This window comes from Orcinus orca, chromosome 12 (assembly GCF_937001465.1).
Source record: "Orcinus orca chromosome 12, mOrcOrc1.1, whole genome shotgun sequence".
Lineage (NCBI taxonomy): Eukaryota > Metazoa > Chordata > Mammalia > Artiodactyla > Delphinidae > Orcinus > Orcinus orca.
Window position 1 is genome coordinate 56,959,697 of NC_064570.1, and position 18,094 is coordinate 56,977,790.

At 44.0% G+C, this 18,094-nt stretch overlaps 1 protein-coding gene across 1 annotated transcript in view; it reads left to right on the top strand.

Annotated features, from left to right (window-relative positions):
- Positions 1-18,094, top strand: part of SIM1 (SIM bHLH transcription factor 1) — a 69,626-nt gene that overhangs the window by 11,659 nt on the left and 39,873 nt on the right. The window contains exons 4-9 of the mRNA XM_004264783.4: positions 2,766-2,855; positions 3,365-3,473; positions 3,608-3,693; positions 4,415-4,614; positions 4,814-4,920; positions 5,546-5,693. Coding sequence (XP_004264831.1) covers positions 2,766-2,855; positions 3,365-3,473; positions 3,608-3,693; positions 4,415-4,614; positions 4,814-4,920; positions 5,546-5,693 — 740 coding nt within the window. The remainder of the gene's footprint in view (positions 1-2,765; positions 2,856-3,364; positions 3,474-3,607; positions 3,694-4,414; positions 4,615-4,813; positions 4,921-5,545; positions 5,694-18,094) is intronic.

Here is an 18,094-nt window from a genome sequence, read left to right on the forward strand (position 1 = left end):
AGCAAATATTTAAAATAGTAAAACTCCCGGGGGCATTTTTAGGCTTGACACTTTTATCCCACCCTGCACCCCCTTATTCTTATTATTCAAGTCCACCACGGGCTCCTCCCGTGGGAGCCTCAAACCCGAGCAGCATCGGACTGGGGACTCTGAGCCCGTCTCCCTCCTGGACCAAACATGAGAAGCATCTCATGGCAGGAGTGCCGTGGCCTTTCCTGTCCCATCACTACCCTGTGCCTCCTTCAATCCCAGAGGCCAAAAGAGATTTTGGTTTCATAGAGCAAAGAGAGGCCCTGTGTGAGCATTCCCTCCCAGGCCTGGCCTCCGAATTTAACTAAAAAGATTCTGTTTCTCCCCTTTCTCAGGGGAGAGAAAGTTGTCTTTCATCAGTTGTCTCTCAACAACTGACCCCCCACCCAAAGCTCTCCATATTCCTAGCTAAGTTTCCTCATCAACGTAAACAAGAGAGCAAAACCCAAACAGTCCCTCACCCCTTCTAGTTCTTGCCCAGTTTTTTTCCTAGTGTTCATCCCAAACTCCTTGTAGGACTTAATGATCCTCCCAATTTCCATTGCTTACTCTGCCCCCCTCACTCCCACACCGCTTGCACTCTGGCATCTCTCACAGCTGGTGTGCTCTGCACAGGCTTCACAATATTTTGATATCCAACATAAGATGCTCATCTCTTATCGCACCTGACCTTGTTCATTCCACAAACATAGGAGGCCCAACTGTATGCCAGACAGAAAGCCCTGCCCTCATGGAGCTGACACTCTAAGGAGAGCAGCCTTGCAAACCCACACAGGTGCACAGCATGGTATGACACGTGGTGTAGGTGCCATGGAGAAAAAGAAGAAGGGGAAGGAGGCGAGCTGTGTTTGAGTGGCACCATTTTAAATGGGGACGGTTGCAGAGGACCTCACTGGGAAGGTGACATTTGGGCAAAGACTGGATGGAGGTGACACTGCTTACTTGACATTCTGCCTCTCCCTGGGTCTCTAAAGTAGCGGAATTTCCTGGATTATTCTCCCTCTCTGCCTGCTTTTCTAGGTTTTCCCACTACTGTCTGGTTGTAAAGGCTGGCATTCCCCCTAAGGTTCCAGCTCTGTTTCTCCTCTCACAGCTTCCTGGGTTATCTCAACCTCAACCAACACCACCACTTCAACTCCTTTCTTCTCATTTGCATGACCCCACTGGTTTCTTGTCTAGACACCCCTCCTGAGAGCCAGACCTTTATTTCCTACTGCCAACTGGACACATCCAAATGGAAATCTGCATATACCTGAAGTTTAGCATACCTAAGACAAGAATTCATTATCTCCTTCTTCCAGACTTCCACTCATACAAAAACTCACCAGGCCTCCCTAAATGTTCAGTGATCTTCAAGTCAGTCTCAGCTTCTCTTTCTGCCACCACAAATTCCACAACAGCCAGAACCACCTTTGACTTAGACTCTTCCCCCATCTCATCTTCCTTGTGACCACCCAAGTTCAGCTTTGACCATCTCTGATCTCCTCATTTCCACTCTTTCCTCCTATAGATCACTGTCCACATTCTGCCAGGAGAAAAAAAACAAAAACAAAAAAACACATCTAAGCATGCTATTTCCCTGCTTAGAAACCTCTGTTGGAATCTGATGCCTGCAGGAGCATCTCCAAATTCCACAGACTGACATCTCAAACTCTCCAGAAACCCAGCACCAGTGTAGTCCCTCAGCCTCATCTCTGGTACACCAAACTCATCAAACCTGAATACACCAGATCCACCCTCCACCCCCAGTCCCTGCTTTCCATACACCATTCCTTCTGCCTAGGATGCCCTTCCTCCCTTCTCATGTTCAAGCTTCCTTTCAAGGCTCTACTCAAACAGCTCTCCTAAAGCCACTCTGGTTCTCCCCAGGCCTCTGGCCACTAAGTCTCCAGGCCCTCACAGCACTGTCTATTCAGCTGTATGTTCATTATATCTATCTTTAGGCCAATTGTCTGTTTTGGACTTCCAGATCCTTGAGAGCAGGATCTGACTCATCTTTATGCTTCACTGCCTGGACTGAAGCCTCATTCACAGAGATAAAGGAACAGTGAAAATCTAAGACTTTTCTTCATGGAGAGCCTGCCAGTTTGATGCATCAATGTAAACACACACATACACACTGTAGCACTACTCTATGGACTTGCTGCCGGGAAAGCCTCCCATCTCCTAAATCCCCCTCTCCTGGACTCTTTCCAGAGCCACTGGCCTGCTGCCTTCTATCTACAAACTTTTCAAACTGCCAGCCCTTCCACATCTCCCAGTGCCTACTATTTCTCAAACCCTGCTAGCACTCTTTCCATTATAGAATATCCCACTATGAAACTCTCCAAGACTGACACAGGAAACTTCTGGTTTGCTCAGTGACCATCACCCCAAGAACCTAACCCACCTCTTATCACAGGCTGTTATTTTTTTCCCCCCAGAATGTTTGTGTATGTTCCAGATATGCCTGCTTTGTCCATTTTGGTGAATCCTCAGTCTTGGAGGGCAGTAGCCTTGTGCACCACTTCCTAGAGTCTCTCCTAGGGTGCCGCATGTCCCATGTTTACAAATTTGGAATGAACAAAAGAGAGACTCTTGTGGCTGGTTTTCTTTGCTCTATTTCCTGCCAGGCCCTGTCTACTCCATCACTCTGCACTTCTGGCAGAACATCTCTAACTTCTGTACCCCCCCCCACCGCCAGTTTCTCTCGATGGCCCAGAGGGCTCTCCATTCAACGGTTTCTGTCTCCCCAGACCTTGGATGGCTTCATCTTTGTGGTGGCCCCAGATGGGAAGATCATGTACATCTCGGAGACAGCCTCAGTCCACCTGGGTCTTTCTCAGGTAGGTGAGTGGTCCACACCTCCAGCCTTCAATGTTTACAGCCAGGGCTGGAGGTAGGGTCGGGTGGGGCTTTCCCAAAGCTTTTATAGGTGTTTCTGGGACTGGAAACATCTCAGCTGGCAGGAGGTCTGGATCTCCCTCTTTCTCTACTTATCCTTTAACATCCACCAGCCAAGCAATGGCTACCTTTTTGAGCTGCTACCATAAGCCAAAGATCATGGGAGGTGGTTACATACTCATGTCGTGATGTCTTCACCGGAACATTGCCAGGAAGCTACTACTATAACTACTTCAATTACTATTATTATTCTTTCCTCTCATAGATAAGGAAACTGAGGCTTAGATAGGTTGCAATAGGTAGCAGGCAGCAGAACTGGAATTAGAACTCAGGACCGACTCTAGAGCTGTGGCTCCTGTCCTCATAGCCCTGCAGACCTCCGGCTGAATCTTCCAGCCCCTCCGTGGGGCATCCCACCTCCTCGGAGACGGTGATACCCCCCTCTTTACAGGTAGAGCTGACCGGGAACAGCATTTACGAATACATCCACCCTGCGGACCACGACGAGATGACGGCGGTGCTCACTGCCCACCAGCCCTACCACTCTCACTTCGTCCAGGGTAAGGCGGACGCGCGCCGGCGACACTCCGGCCCATCGCAGCCCCTGGTAGCTCTTCCTCCGTTAGCCGTGGCAGGGACATGGCGCCGCGCCGCCGGCCTCACGTCCTGCGCCTCCGTCCGCTCCTCTCTCCAGAGTACGAGATCGAGCGCTCCTTCTTCCTGAGGATGAAGTGCGTCTTGGCCAAGAGGAACGCGGGCCTCACCTGCGGCGGCTACAAGGTGCGTGGCTGAGAGGGGAGATCCACGCCCCGTGGCGGCCGCGGCCACCGAGCCTGGTGCAGGTGAACGGGGCAGGACCAGAGGCGCGTGCGGCGGCGTGGGAGGGAGGTTCAGGCCGCCGGGACCACAGTGCCCCGCACGCGTCACAGCGCCGGGCGCACCGCCAGGGCCATTAAACTTCGCGAGCACCTGGGGACTACGTTTTAAGATTGCGTACGTCTCACTGGGGCCGGGTGCTGCCTGGCCGCTGGGGGTCTTAACCTGGGGCACGCAATGGGCCTTAGGGGTGTGTAAAGCGTCTGAAACTGTCGGTAACTTCGGTGGATTCGTAGAGTTTACTCACAGCGTCAGATTCTGCCCCCTCCCCTGCCAGAGGTTAAGAACCAGCGCTTTAGCTGGAATCCAAGTTTTTCTTGCTTAATAAGCACTAAACATGATCAGAATGCAGGTTCCAGGGCCCCACTTTGCGATCCGGATGCATTAGGGTTGGCCGGGCTCAGGCCTCTGCATTTTCCTCAGCTCCCAAGTGAGTTCACTGGGGCAGTACAGTCGTTCCCTTGAGACACGTTGGAGCCCCAATAACTTTGGACACTTCAATGCGCGGGCGTGGCCCACAGGCGTTTGTGGCCGAGGAGAGTCTCCAGATGTTTCAGTCCCTTCGCCCCCTTTCTGGATGTTTCCTGGCTGTGGCTGAGTCTCCCGCCCTCGCCGTCCGCCTCAGGTCATTCACTGCAGCGGCTACCTGAAGATCCGCCAATACAGCCTGGACATGTCCCCCTTCGACGGCTGCTACCAGAACGTGGGCCTGGTGGCCGTGGGCCACTCGCTGCCTCCCAGCGCCGTCACGGAGATCAAGCTGCACAGCAACATGTTCATGTTCCGCGCCAGCCTGGACATGAAGCTCATCTTCCTGGACTCCAGGTGGGCGGTCAGGGCGGGAAGGGGTCACCCCTAGAGGGAGGGCGGCCCCCACTCAGTCACCGAGAGCTCCTCGTCTACCTTGTGAGCCCATTTTGCAGATGAGGCGACTGACAGGGCCCTGCGAAGTGAGGGTGGGCACCCAGCGCTGAGGCGGCTGTCGAGGGTTCCGCGCTCATCCCGCCGGGGTTGCTCTCCGCAGAGTGGCGGAGCTGACGGGGTACGAGCCTCAGGACCTGATTGAGAAGACCCTGTACCACCACGTGCACGGCTGCGACACCTTCCACCTGCGCTGCGCCCACCACCTGCGTAAGGCGCCACGCTGCCCGGCCCGGGGCGGAGGACGGTGGGGGGAGGGGTGGGGGATGGTTGGAGAGGCCCTGCGGGCGCCTGCCCCAGCACCGGTCCCACTTCATTTCTCTCCTCATCCGCGGGCCCTCACACAGGCCGAGGGAGAGCCTCTGAGTTTCTGAGTGAAGTTCTCCCAGGAGGGGTCTTGTTCTCCTATTGATAGCCGCCCCCCTCCCCCACCAAGATGGAAGAGGAAACCGAGGCTCGGCCGCTTGGCTCACGCGCGTTGACTCGCTTCAGCTTTGGATACAGCTTTGCTTTGAGTTTAATCTCCGAGACAGGGAACGTGAGCATCGGAGTTGAGCGGCCCAGACCTTCCGTAGGTAGAACATCGAGTGCCGGGAATCCCCCAACTTTAAGTGTTGCCCTCCTTGCTAACCGTGAGGGACCCAAGCACTCGATGCAAATGAACAGGACAGTCGGTTCATTTGGGAACGTTCTAACCAGAACGTTCTCTCCCTCCTGCCCTGGGAGCAGTTATCAGGGCTCACGGGGGACCCGCCCTCCCACCGACAGGGATTACATTTGGACCGGTTCAGGAGCGGGTCCGTTCACCATCAGCTGCCTTGTGTCTCTCCATCAGTGCTGGTAAAGGGGCAGGTGACCACCAAATACTACCGGTTCCTGGCGAAGCACGGCGGCTGGGTGTGGGTGCAGAGCTATGCGACCATCGTGCACAACAGCCGCTCGTCCAGGCCGCACTGTATCGTCAGCGTCAACTATGTCCTCACGTGAGTGCAAGTCTGGGACCCCTTTGCCCACTGCAGGCGACCCTGGTTTCCACGAGGGTGCAGGTGGTGGGCACGGCCGTGTTAGGCGAGACTGGGGTCCGCGGGGACGCCGGTTTTGACCCTGAGCGCCGGCTGAGGGGCAGCTCCAGCACTTTCGCCGCTATGAAGAGACTTTCTTACGTTCTAGAGAAAGATTTAGGACTTTTCCCATCCACAGTCCATATTTGCTTTCTACTCTCTCTCTTTTAACCTTTTAATCTAACTCTGCATTAAATAAAACAATGCGGCAGGAAAGAGAGAGAGAGGAGGGTCCCACGTACGGAGCCGTTTATAGTTAATAAACAGGACATCTGTTTCACTTTTTCAAAGCTGGGTTTGAAGTTCTTAATTTTAACCAGAGTCTCCAATCAAAGTTAAGAGTTCTGAGAGAGTGATTCCTTCCTTGAACCACAAAGGGGGTTTAAGTGACCAGGAGGGTCTAACTTTAACCTCCAGAAAGCAAAGGGACCCGACCTGAGCTAAGACTGCAAGTCTTGGCAGGCGCCCAGGCCCGGCTTGTTGTGCAGCATCCTCGCTGCGTGAGGAGCCGGCCTCGCGGTGCCACCTGCGGGCGCGGCTGGCTGGGCGGCCTCGGTGGCTGCATTGGAGCCTTACTCTTTCTAGAAACAATAATCATTTCTGGTTAGCGGTGTGGCCCTGCAGGCTGACCACGTGTCCTGGTGTGCCCCTCGTGAAGAAAGCACGTTCTGTGTAATGTTTGTGAAAATAAAATTGCTTGGGGTTGAAGCCTTTATGAAGAACCCTTTTGTGTGCAGAGTTACCTTTTTCTTTTTTCTTTTTGGTAGAGGTTGAAATTCTTGTGATTTTAGGCTACCTCAGCAGTTATTTACTTTGGAAGCATTGACACACCAGGGCACTTAGTAGAAATGCTATTTTGACATTAGGAAGTTGGTTAAAGGGTGCTATTTGGAATAAGACTGTACTATTGGCCATGAGGAGTAGATTCATTTCACGTTCTTTTAAATTAACAAATTAAAAATGTAGTAGTTGGAAATATTATGCTTGGCAATAAGATTATTTACTCTGTGCCCTGTTTAATAAGAAAATTTAATTCAGTAGGCTTGGAAAATGAATTTGGTTTAAATGAGGATTCAGTATTCAAGAATAATAGCTGGTTATTAAGAAGAAACGTTTTATTTCTTTCCTTTTAGTAAGTGGTATTAAAACAAATACTGTTAGGTTCTTGTAATAGCAAGAGAGCTGTGGATTTTAACAGAGAGCAGAAAACATACCAGTATTTGGGGTACCATGAAACAAAACCATCTATTTTATGAATGCAGTTTTTCATATTGTTAAAATAAACGTAAGAGAAAATGGCAAAACATAATTCATAAAATAAGCCACTTTGTGGAGTAGAAGTATTAAAGAGTGAAAAATTATGTCTGCTCACCATGGAAAGGAAATGGACATTCTTTAAGAAGGTGCTTTGTATGTCTGAGACATCACGAGCATTATACATACACTCTGTTCTATGGTGGGTGCCTGTGGTTATAATCATTTTTTATCAAACAGCGGGTATATAGTCACACAGCCCCATATAAATGATCAGAATGCAAGTTAGACCTCCCCATGGGTAAACTTAATTTATGTTTAGAGTCATTTTGAAATATTCTGTTTTGTTTTCCAGGGGATAAGTGTACTTTCTTTCTTCTGTTGACTCTGTCATTCTTCACTCTACACACTCCTTCAGAGCTGCAGGATTAGGCTCCCAACTCTACATCAGATTAAAAAGATGTAATGAGGATAAATGATTTACAGAGGGAAAAATAACATCGCACACATTTTTCTGAATGTTTTATACCTCTGAATGAAAGTAGAAATAAACACACAGAAGCACACAAGATGAAAAGCTGAAATTGATTACCCTTTTATGAGGCTCAGCTCCAATTCTTTGTATAAAAATTCTTAGGACAATTTTTATAGCTGCAAATGTGGAAACTGCCTTAGATGGAATGTCATCAAGTGGCTCTGTGTGTGTTGACAAGATTTTCATAATGAACAGGTTGCAGTTTGTTTGATGTGTATATCACACATCTGGCTGGAAGTTACTAATTTACATTGTCTTAGCAAATTAAATAGATGGCTATTGATTCTCTATGGTAGCAGTGAACTACCACATACATTTGTTTCAGGGCTAGTTCTCTATGAAGCCTGAGAATGATAAGTGAATTCTTTCCAAATACACCACCTCAAACAATATACTTAAAACCACAAGCCCCCCCCAAATAACTTGACAGGCCAGATGTTTCCCAAATTTAGACAGTTTAATAGCATACTTTGTGAAGGGGTTTTCATGTCATGAAAGTAGAGAGAATTTTAAGTAGTCATTGGTCAAATGAAGGTGTGGCATTTTGGTGGAAGCTACATTCATCAGAAACTCATTTTTTTTTTAATTGGACAAATCTGGGAATTTATTTGAAGTATATTTTTAAAAATTCATTTTGAAATAATTTTATACTTTTGGAAAAGATGGAAGAAAGTATAAAGCACCCCTGTATAGCCTTCACCCAGATTTTCACCAGTGGTTAGCATTCTGCCACTATGCTTTGGCGTTCCCAATCTCTCCCTTCCTTCCCTTTCCCCCTCCAAATATATACACATGTGCATATACATGCACAAATATTACTATCTCTTTAATGAACTATTTGAGAGTAAGTACAGCCATCATGCTCTTTTACCCCTAAAAGCTGAAGTGTGTGTTTCCTAAGAACAGGGACATTCACTCATATAACCACAGTAGAATTATGAAAAGCAAGAACTTTAACACAAATATAATACTATTATCCAATATACATACCTTATTCAAATTTCTCCAGTTGTCTCAATAATGTCCTTTGTAGAAAAACTTCTATTATTTTTTTAAGGTCCAGGATCCAATCCAGGATCACACATTGCATTCAGCTTTCTGTTTCGCTAAGTCTCTTTTAGCTAGAACATTTCCTCATGCCATTTTTGTTTTTCATGAAAGTGACCATTTTAAAGGGCACAGGCCCACTATTCTATACACTGTCCTAGAAACTCATTTTTCTGAGTTCCTGGTGGTAAATTCATTGTTGAAGTTAAAATATGCCTAGAAAAATCAGTCATTATTATCTAACAAAAGCAATGATAAATGGAAATGTTCAGTAACCTTGTTTTAATAAGCGGCTGCGACAGTGATTGTAGGAATTTTAGAGGCAGGTGGTGTTTTTACTGGCTTTTGTCTGACCACTGTACAAAATGTTGGTGTTCTGGAAATCTGGAGAAGACATTATGATTAAATTTAAAATTTTTTCTTAGTTTTTCTCTGGGTCCTTGAGGTTCACTGAAGGTTGTATAGCTCTTCATTAAAACTCGCCCCCCCGAAAAAAAACCCCAAAACAGAAAAAAAAAAAAAAGCTGACCAGCTCGTGACTTTCTATAAGACACACATACCCTTTTAGCTTAAAAAAAAAAAAACTTTCTTATAAACTTTGAGTGCCCACGGGGTTTGAAATAAGTGTTAAGTATGACAGGCCCTGCTCCCTGATTATTTTCAAGAGGAGAGGTGAATGGAGCTAGTGTCTAGTAACAGTGAATGTGGGGAAAGTCGGAAAGTATGGAGAGTGAAAGAGAGCATACTGTGTAAAACCAAAGTAATTTTCTTGAATTTGTATGTCCTCGAGTTTGTTTAATTAGTAGTGTTAGTTATTCATAGCCAGTTCAGATGGAAAACATTAGTACTTAATGTGAAGAAGATTGACAATGTGGAACACCCAATAAACTGTGAAAAGTAATTTCTAGAAAAATGAACAGTCTTGCTTCTCTTTATGTTTTAATAATTAAACTTTTTAAATCTACTTTTAAGGATCAACCAGTAAGGTGTAACAATCTCATTTTAAAATATTTTAAAACGTAAATTTTTCAAACATACAAAAAAGTTGAAAGAATAGTACAATGAATGTCCATATACAAATCATCTATAATACAAGCCATATTTGCTTTCTGTCTCTCTCTTCCTATATGTATATTTGTATATACATTTTTTTCTCCACTGAATCATCTTAAAGTAAGCTACAGACATCATGATACATCATCCTTAAATAACGTTCTCCTACATAGCCACTGTACATTTATTATGGCACATTTTAAGTGTTAAAATTACTGTGTGTAGAAGGTTGCAAAAATATACATGAGATCTAGTTTACTGATGCCATTAAAGACAGTCCGCCACTGAAATTCATCAAGTACTCACTGATGCGTGACCTCATTTAGGATGACTGATAGTATTTTGTGAGGGGACTTCTGTAGGATATAGTAGTAAATGTTAGTGTATTTTAAACTAGACTTCTAATGAGAATTGTAAGCTAATACAATTCTGATATTTCGCTTGGAAAGTAAGAGAAGATTTTCAGAGTAATTTGGTAATTTTGGAATCAGATACATTTAATATCTTCAACCATTTTTTTGTTGTTATTGTTGTTGGTAAAGAAGCCTTCTCTGTTTATTTCCTAAGTTTAGAGTAGAACAGTGTTTCAGTGGAAAATCTCACATGCTGTTTTAGAGTGATTCACTGAACATATAGAAGAAAGTAATTTTCTTTCTTACAGTTTCTATCTCAGTGTTACAGAAAGCAGAACAAGTAGACACAATTTACATTAGTGGTCTATATAACACTTGCTATCTACTGAATAATCCTTTGAATTTGTAGAAAAGTTAGGGCAAATGCCAAAGGAGACATACTTCCTTCATAGAAAAGAAAAAAAAAAGACGGTGTCTACACTGTAATTATTGCAGGTCCCATAATTTTTGTTCTTCTTTGCATAAAACCACTGTAGTTCTCACAATTAAAAAGGGTTTTTAAGTGTTAACATATTCTGTGAATATAAACCCTTACGTATCCTTACCATAAAGCAGCAGACATTAAAATATGCTCATGTAAGTTTGCCTTTCAAGTGTGTTAATAGTGCTGAGCTTTTGAGCACTTAAATTTTAAAAAAAATTAATTAATTTAAAGGCCCCGTGATATTATTGCTATTACTACTAGGAAATTTTAGAAAATGATTTTTAAAAACTTGACCAATAATTTGAGTAGTTATAAAAATGGACTTTATTTTTCTGGCTTTTGTAGCAAAACCACCCTTTTCTATTACAAGTAATGTCAAATGAAGCACCTTTTGACTTAGCAATCTACACCAAAATATGAAATAATTTATTCTCGTGCCTCAGATCGATGGAGCATGCATTGCATAGATTTAATGTTTTTGATCATGAAAAATAATAATCATGTACCAATGTATACCCATAAATTAGGTTTGATCCCTAATTGTGTTGAATTATTATTAGGATAATATTGAACATCAAAGCCCCAGTTGTCCTTTTCAAATGATCTTTTATGTAACTGAATGGTCATAGAAACAAATTGAAAACACATTTGTATAGACAGTAATTTATAACAACCAAAGCTATTAATAGTAATTAATAATAATTTTATAACTACCAAAACACTTTATTAAAGGAAAGGACTGGGACATTTAGTCTGTTTTACAGTACCTAATACCAGTACTCACTTAAATAATCTTATCCTTCATACACTTTTCACTAGTTGTAATTTTTTTAATCAAAATGATCTGTATTTAGTTTTGAATTTCTCATTTATACTCAACATTTTCCCTCTATGCTGAATACATATTTCTTTTAAAGCGCTGCCACATTCATTGCTTAATTTGCTCTTTTGACATCTCTGTACAGTGGTTGGGGCCAGGATCACACTCCCCATTTTCTAGGTGAGGAAGCTGAGGTCAGATCTGCTGAGTAAGTAGTGAAGCCAGGGTTAAAGCCTGGAATGTCAACTGTATTCCCCAGTTCTCTGTATGGTGATGGTGGGGGAGAAAATGTCTGGGAGAGAGGAATGGCTTTAAATGAGTAAGGCCTGTAGTGTCAGGCCACCCAGCTTCTGGATAGGCTTTTCATCTGGTCTCACGATGGAACATTAAAACGCTGCCTTTGTGTTGCTGCTTCACAACTATGTTCAGGTATTGACAATTGAGGGGGTTAAATGAGCAGTGCTACCTTCTCAATGACATTCAATTAAGAATGTATCTTTTTTTTTCTCCTTTAAGGGCATTTTCACTGTGTAAGAAAAAATGTGGCCTGCAAACATTTTAGTTTTTTATTGAATTGCTTGCCTTTAGATTACCCAGATACAATATTGCTATTACTAATTATTTCTTTTCTGCAACCAGATTTAACATTTTATGTTCTGGTTAAACAAAAGTCAGTGAATTGGCAAACCAAGTCATCCTTTTTTTTATCACATGAGACACCAAATTACCTCCTGTGGTGGCAAGCTATTTGAGAGAGAGAGAGAGAGAGAGAGAGAGTGTTTCTGGGGGTCAGCACTGGCCCTTTTCTGTTTTTGAAGGATAATGGCAATAAAGGTTGTCCCCTGGGGACTCTGTTCAGGGGCTGGGGATGGAGAGCTTCCCAGCATGCTCTGGGCAGGTGTGTCATCCTCTGCCCCTTTGGCAGTGCTGCTACCTGGCTGCTTCCCCTTCCGCAGGCCCCTCTGGCTTCCACTCCTCCCTTCGTTGTTACCCTGACCTGGATGGCACTGACTCACAGGACCTCCCCTTTACTTCCTGGGTGGAGGCCGCTTGGTGCTTACTAAATGACCAGCCTGACCACTCTTCTCTGGCTGTTGGGAGGAGAAGGGTTCTGATCTTTGAGTCACATCGTGGAAAAACATGGATCATTACATTTGAAGGCAGGGATTCATCCATGTTATTGTGAATGGATGGACAAATTCAAATAAGGCTTTACTGGAACTCCAGAGAAACATGTTTTTGTCTTTTGACTTAGTGTGGTCATGAGGCAAACGCTGTTATGTTTGGTACAAGATGTGTGTGTGTGGAGGTGGGTGGATTATGCATACCTATTTTTTTTTAAATTGAAGCATAGTTGATTTACTTTTTTTGGATTATGCATATCTTGATAATTTAGTAAAAGGCTGCTACTTCCTTCCGCTTATCCAGTGCTTTCCTCTGTTTTCTGTTCTCATTGGCTTGTGACATCTTTCTAGATGAGCAGGCAGTGATAGAAGACTCATTTGGGTTGAAGTGCTGTTGTCTGTGTTTAAGCCATCATGCAAAAAGGATTGGTTGGGGTTTAGATGGAACCTGGAAATACCCGCGTGCCTATGAGTGGAGGGATTTAACATTCTGCCTTGTCTGAAGGAGTAACTTCCCATCTCCTTTCCCCCTGCTGCAGGCATCCCAAGGTCCAGAGAGCTGGCAGTGGGGAGAGGTGATCCATGGTGAGGGCAGGGCTAAGGGCCATGAGAGAGGAACTTGCTTTTGTTGGGCACTGACAACGTTAGGGGTCTGGCTGAGTCTGGGCCATCTGTTTACCATCTGTGACTTTTACTCTGGGAAGTTATATTGCACTAGGATCGTGATTTTGTTTTTTTAAAAGCACAGTATCATTCGAAGCAAACTGCAAGGGAAAGGCGTGGGCTTTTGTGTCAGATGGATCCAGGTTCAAATATGCGTTGCTGCATAATAGCTGTGAGACTTTGAGCACAGCTCTACACCTTTGACCCTCTGTTTTCCCATCTGTGAAATGGAGACATTTGCATACACTTTTTAAGGACCGAGGGGGATTAAATAAGATAATGTACGTGTAGCACAGTACCTGGCAGAGAGCAGATGCTCAAAATATCTTAACTGTTGTTACTAGCTCTTGCCAAGTATGTGACTTCAACTGAAATACTTTGGAAGGAGATGAATAATTCCCTCTTTAACTTGGATTTCAGGATCCTCGAATCCACAAATTTGAGTGTTTATTTTCTTTCCCCTCCCCAGTCCTTCCATTCACACCCCTCCAAGCATTGTGCTCTTTGTGTGTGGTGGCTTCTATAGTTTGACTAGGCTCACCCTGTTTTTCACTGGTGTCACTGTATGGTCTAGAGGGAGCTGAGATTTCTGCTTGGATGGAGGTAAGCCAGCATTTACCAAGTGCCTTATTTGTGCCAGGCAAGCTAGAAGGTGCCTTACATGGTGAAATGGTGTTTACAAGGAAAAAGAGGGTTCTAAGAAACTAAGCTTTTATCAAATTTCTGAGGTTAATTTTGTTGGAACCAGTGTTTTGTCAATTTTACCAAGTCAGTAATTATAATTTAAAGTGAATAAAACCTGTGACAGTGGCATTTTTGATGATCAGTGGAGGCTTTTGTATGTTCCCTATCTCTCTACATGGACTGGGTATGGCTATCTCACCAGTGTTTTACAGAGGATGGCAGATTGCAATGATTTATTGCATGTATACATGAAACAGAAGTCTTGGCTTCTCTTGAGTAGTTTACAATTTAGTTGACAAAATAAAAGAGTTTCATTTAAATATTTAAGAACTCAGATTAGTCTAGTTTGAAATGATATGGTACACTTGCACTATTTGCTAAGGGCACAGAATTCAAAGGAGCTTTAAATGAAGGTGGAGGTGTCAGGGAAGGAGTAGAATTTTAAGGGTTGGACAGAAGTGGAATCTTTTGAGATGAAACAATGACTTCCACACATTTGTCCCATTGTTCTTTTTCCATAAGTATTTCTGTGACAGTCACTCTTCAAATTCGATTCAGCTGTGCTTGTCTCACTGCTCTTGTCTAAGCTGGGTTTCTCCCTTTTTTTTTTTTTTGTGGTACGCGGGCCTCTCACTGTTGCGGCCTCTCCTGTTGCGGAGCACAGGCTCCAGACGCGCAGGCTCAGCGGCCGTGGCTCACGGGCCCAGCAGCTCCGTGGCATGTGGGATCTTCCTGGACCGGGGCACGAACCTGTGTCCCCTGCATCGGCAGGCGGACTCTCAACAACTGCACCACCAGGGAAGCCCAAAGCTGGGTTTCTTTCTGTCTCTACCTTTTTACCTGAACTTTTTTTGTTGGAACTCAGCGTGTTCCATCAGGATTGGAAACTATTTTCCCCAAAGCTCGTACCTTTCCCAAATGAGTACTAGTATATCTTCAACATGTTCATTTGACTTTAATAATGAATATATATATTTTTAGCATCCAGGCATAGGACATAGTTTTTAAAGTTTTAAGGGATGTCAGTATTCTGAATTGAACTTAAAATCTTATTGAAATGAATACACAGTGGCGCCACAGTGGTATAATGGTTGTATTTAAAAAATTATTTGTAGGAAGTAAATGTTAGATATACATTAGGACAACAAACAGAAGCAGAATGGAGGAGAGGGAGGTGCAGAGAAGCTATGTGGCCAGCTCCAGATTTGCAGAACCGGAAGGCCTCCCCAGTGCGGCGTTTGACATTGTAATCCTACTAATAGAATATGATGCAGCCTAACCCCCAGGCTTCTTACTTAGATGTTTCAAACTCTGATAACCATAGGGACATTTTACAAGATATTTGAAAAATGTGTTACGAAATGAGATATCACTACATTTTATCATGCAATATCATATTAGTTAAGGGTTTGGGCTCTGGGTCTGTTGCCTATTTAAATCCCAGCGCTGCCACTAACTCTGTGATTGTGGGCAAATTGCCTAACTTCACTGCCTTTTTTTTAATCTGTAAAATGAGGGTAATAATTATATCTACCTCATAGAGTCATTGTGAACATTACATGGATAATGTGTGGGGTTCTTGGCACTGTGCCTGATTACAAAGTAACATGGGATAAGTGTAAATTATTAGGGTGATTATTTCAGTGAAATTAAATAGAATAATTTTTGGCCTGCCAGTAAACGCAGAATAAATGTCTGTGAGTCTTTGGGCTGAAGGAGGGAAAGCACAAGTCTTCAGAAGGCTGAGGGTTGCCCAAGAATAAGTCACCAAACATTCTGAGGCATCTGGAAAGGACTGTGAGACCATCCTTCAGTTGGTTAGTGCTAATAGGTCTTTAAGTATTTATAAATGATTTATTGAGCACCTATTATGTGTCAGGCACAGTGCTAGGTTCTGAGGACATCGAAATGAACAAGACAATATCTGAAGGAAAAAGAAGTAAGCACAAGTCCAAGCTATAGCCTACCTTGATTTCTCCATAGATTTACTGATGACTGAGATTCCTTCCTGGAGGGAAGTGCTTCCATCCACAATTAGAAGGAAGAGGGCCCAAAGTACCTTGGGACTGTTAGGGCACCCTTGGGGAATAAGCTTGCAGGGGCAGTCAGACTCCCCTCTGGTTAGATGGTGGGGAGGGAGCGGATGCAGTGAGAGGAGCCGGGCCTCTGGAGAGAGGGGTGTGTGTGTGTGTGTGTGTGTGTGTGTGTGTGTGCGCGTATGGAGATCATGATTGGCAGCAAGGTAACCGATTGCAGGCTAAGAAGTCCAATTTTAATTCTCACAAGGATATTACCCAGGGCAGGTCCTGTGTATCTCATTACCTGAGCCAGAGAGAGAGAGCAGTTGTGCCCAGGTTGACTTTTGTCCTGTTGGAATGATGTTGAGAGTAGATTTTTGTTCTGCTTTGACTGTGATTTTTGAATATTTTGTGGGGCTGACTTCTAATAGGGTTAAGCATCTCAGCAAATTTTAAATTGAAGAATCTCTCTAGAGTCAAAATAGTCTTTGCCGATTTATTACATTTTTAGGAAGTGTTGCTAATTATTTTAGGTTAATGTAATTAAACTTTTCTTTTGTAAAGGGAAATTCCTAGGCATTGCTGCTGCCTTGCCCTGGAGAGACTGGAAGATGGTTGTCAGCTCCAAGCTGAAGGAGGGGTGGGAAGGTGCTCTTGTTTGTTGCCAAGCTTAGAAAGGTTGGGGAATAAGAAGGACTCGCATTTGTGCAGCGGTTATTTTGTGCCAGAGGCTCAGAGAGGCCAAGTGACTTAGCCAATATAACACAGCTCAAGAGAGAGCATACCACCCCAGGGCCCAGACTCTAGAGCCCGTCCAACTTCCTATTTGGTATGCTGTTTTTAAGCTGGTAACATTGTACTAGGGTGAACCATATGAAATTGCCATTTCTGTATATTGAAATAGTCCAAAATTGGCAATTTTATGATTCCACCTATTGCTCAGGAAGTAATAGGATGTTTTGCAGAGATTTTACCAAGGTCTATGGATAGTTCACTCTCTTGTTCAATATGGGGTCTCCATTGCTTCCCAGAACCAGTCAGCTGCTATGCAGTATGCTCACTTCCAGGCCCCAGCCCATCTCCCCTCCACCAGTTTAAGCACCAATGGTCATGACATGTTCACAAAACAGCAGTCCAGAAGCATCGCCTGTAGACCATTATTTTATTCAGAACATCTAATATTTTACCAGGATTCAAATGCAAGCTGCTGTCTTTACTAGAAGGATATCTTTCCTTTGATTGATTGCTAAATAGATAGAGCTTGTGAAAGGATCTCTTTTTTTTTTCCCTGGGATTTCTTGTTCAAACAGAATTTGTTGTATCCACATCAGTAAAGCCGTGCTAATATGGGCTGCTGGCCAGATCGTGGAAATAGCCTCATTATGTTGAACTGGATGTCATAATGGTACCCATTAAAGTGGGATTCTCTCTGTGTTTGTACTTTTAAATCCAAGTCCCTTGCCACTTTTTACATCTCTCTGAGAATAGCAACATTCTCTAGCAATGCAATCTAAGAATGTGCTGGCTCTCTCCTCCTACTATTGAAAACCGCGATAAAAATAGAATCCTGGTTTCAGAGCATTCTTAGGGGTTTGTGGCTTGCTTCTGCTCCTCGGTCATTCATTTCACTCTCTGCGCTTGTGATGACTGTAATGTGTTCTGGTTGCTGAAGGTAAGGACCCATGAGATTTACTTCTTTCAACACTCCCATTAATTGATATCGGTGTCCAAATATACGACAGGAAAAGAGCAGTATTTTTTTTCCTCCAGAACACAGACCTACTAGAGAATGGACTTGAGGATATGGGGAGGGGGAAGGGTAAGCTGTGACAAAGTGAGAGAGTGGCATGGACGTATATACACTACCAAACGTAAAATAGATAGCTAGTGGGAAGCAGCCGCATAGCACAGGGAGATCAGCTCGGTGCTTTGTGACCACCTAGAGGGGTGGGAGGGAGACGCAAGAGGGAAGAGAGATGGGAACATATGTATATGTGTAACTGATTCACTTTGTTATAAAGCAGAAACTAACACACCACTGTAAAGCAATTATACTCCAATAAAGATGTAAAAAAAAAAAAAGCCATTAAGAGACTAGTAATGTCACAGCATTTCTATTAGCTGTTGAAATCTTGCTACAGTCCTGGCAAAGTGAAGTATTTGTTGTGCTGGATTTGGGTAATGGACCCCTGCAGGGTTACAGCTCAGAAATGCTGGAAGGATGAAGCCCACAAAAGGGAGGGCAGAGTGGGTGTCAATCTCATTCCTGCAATTAAAGCAGTTCAAGA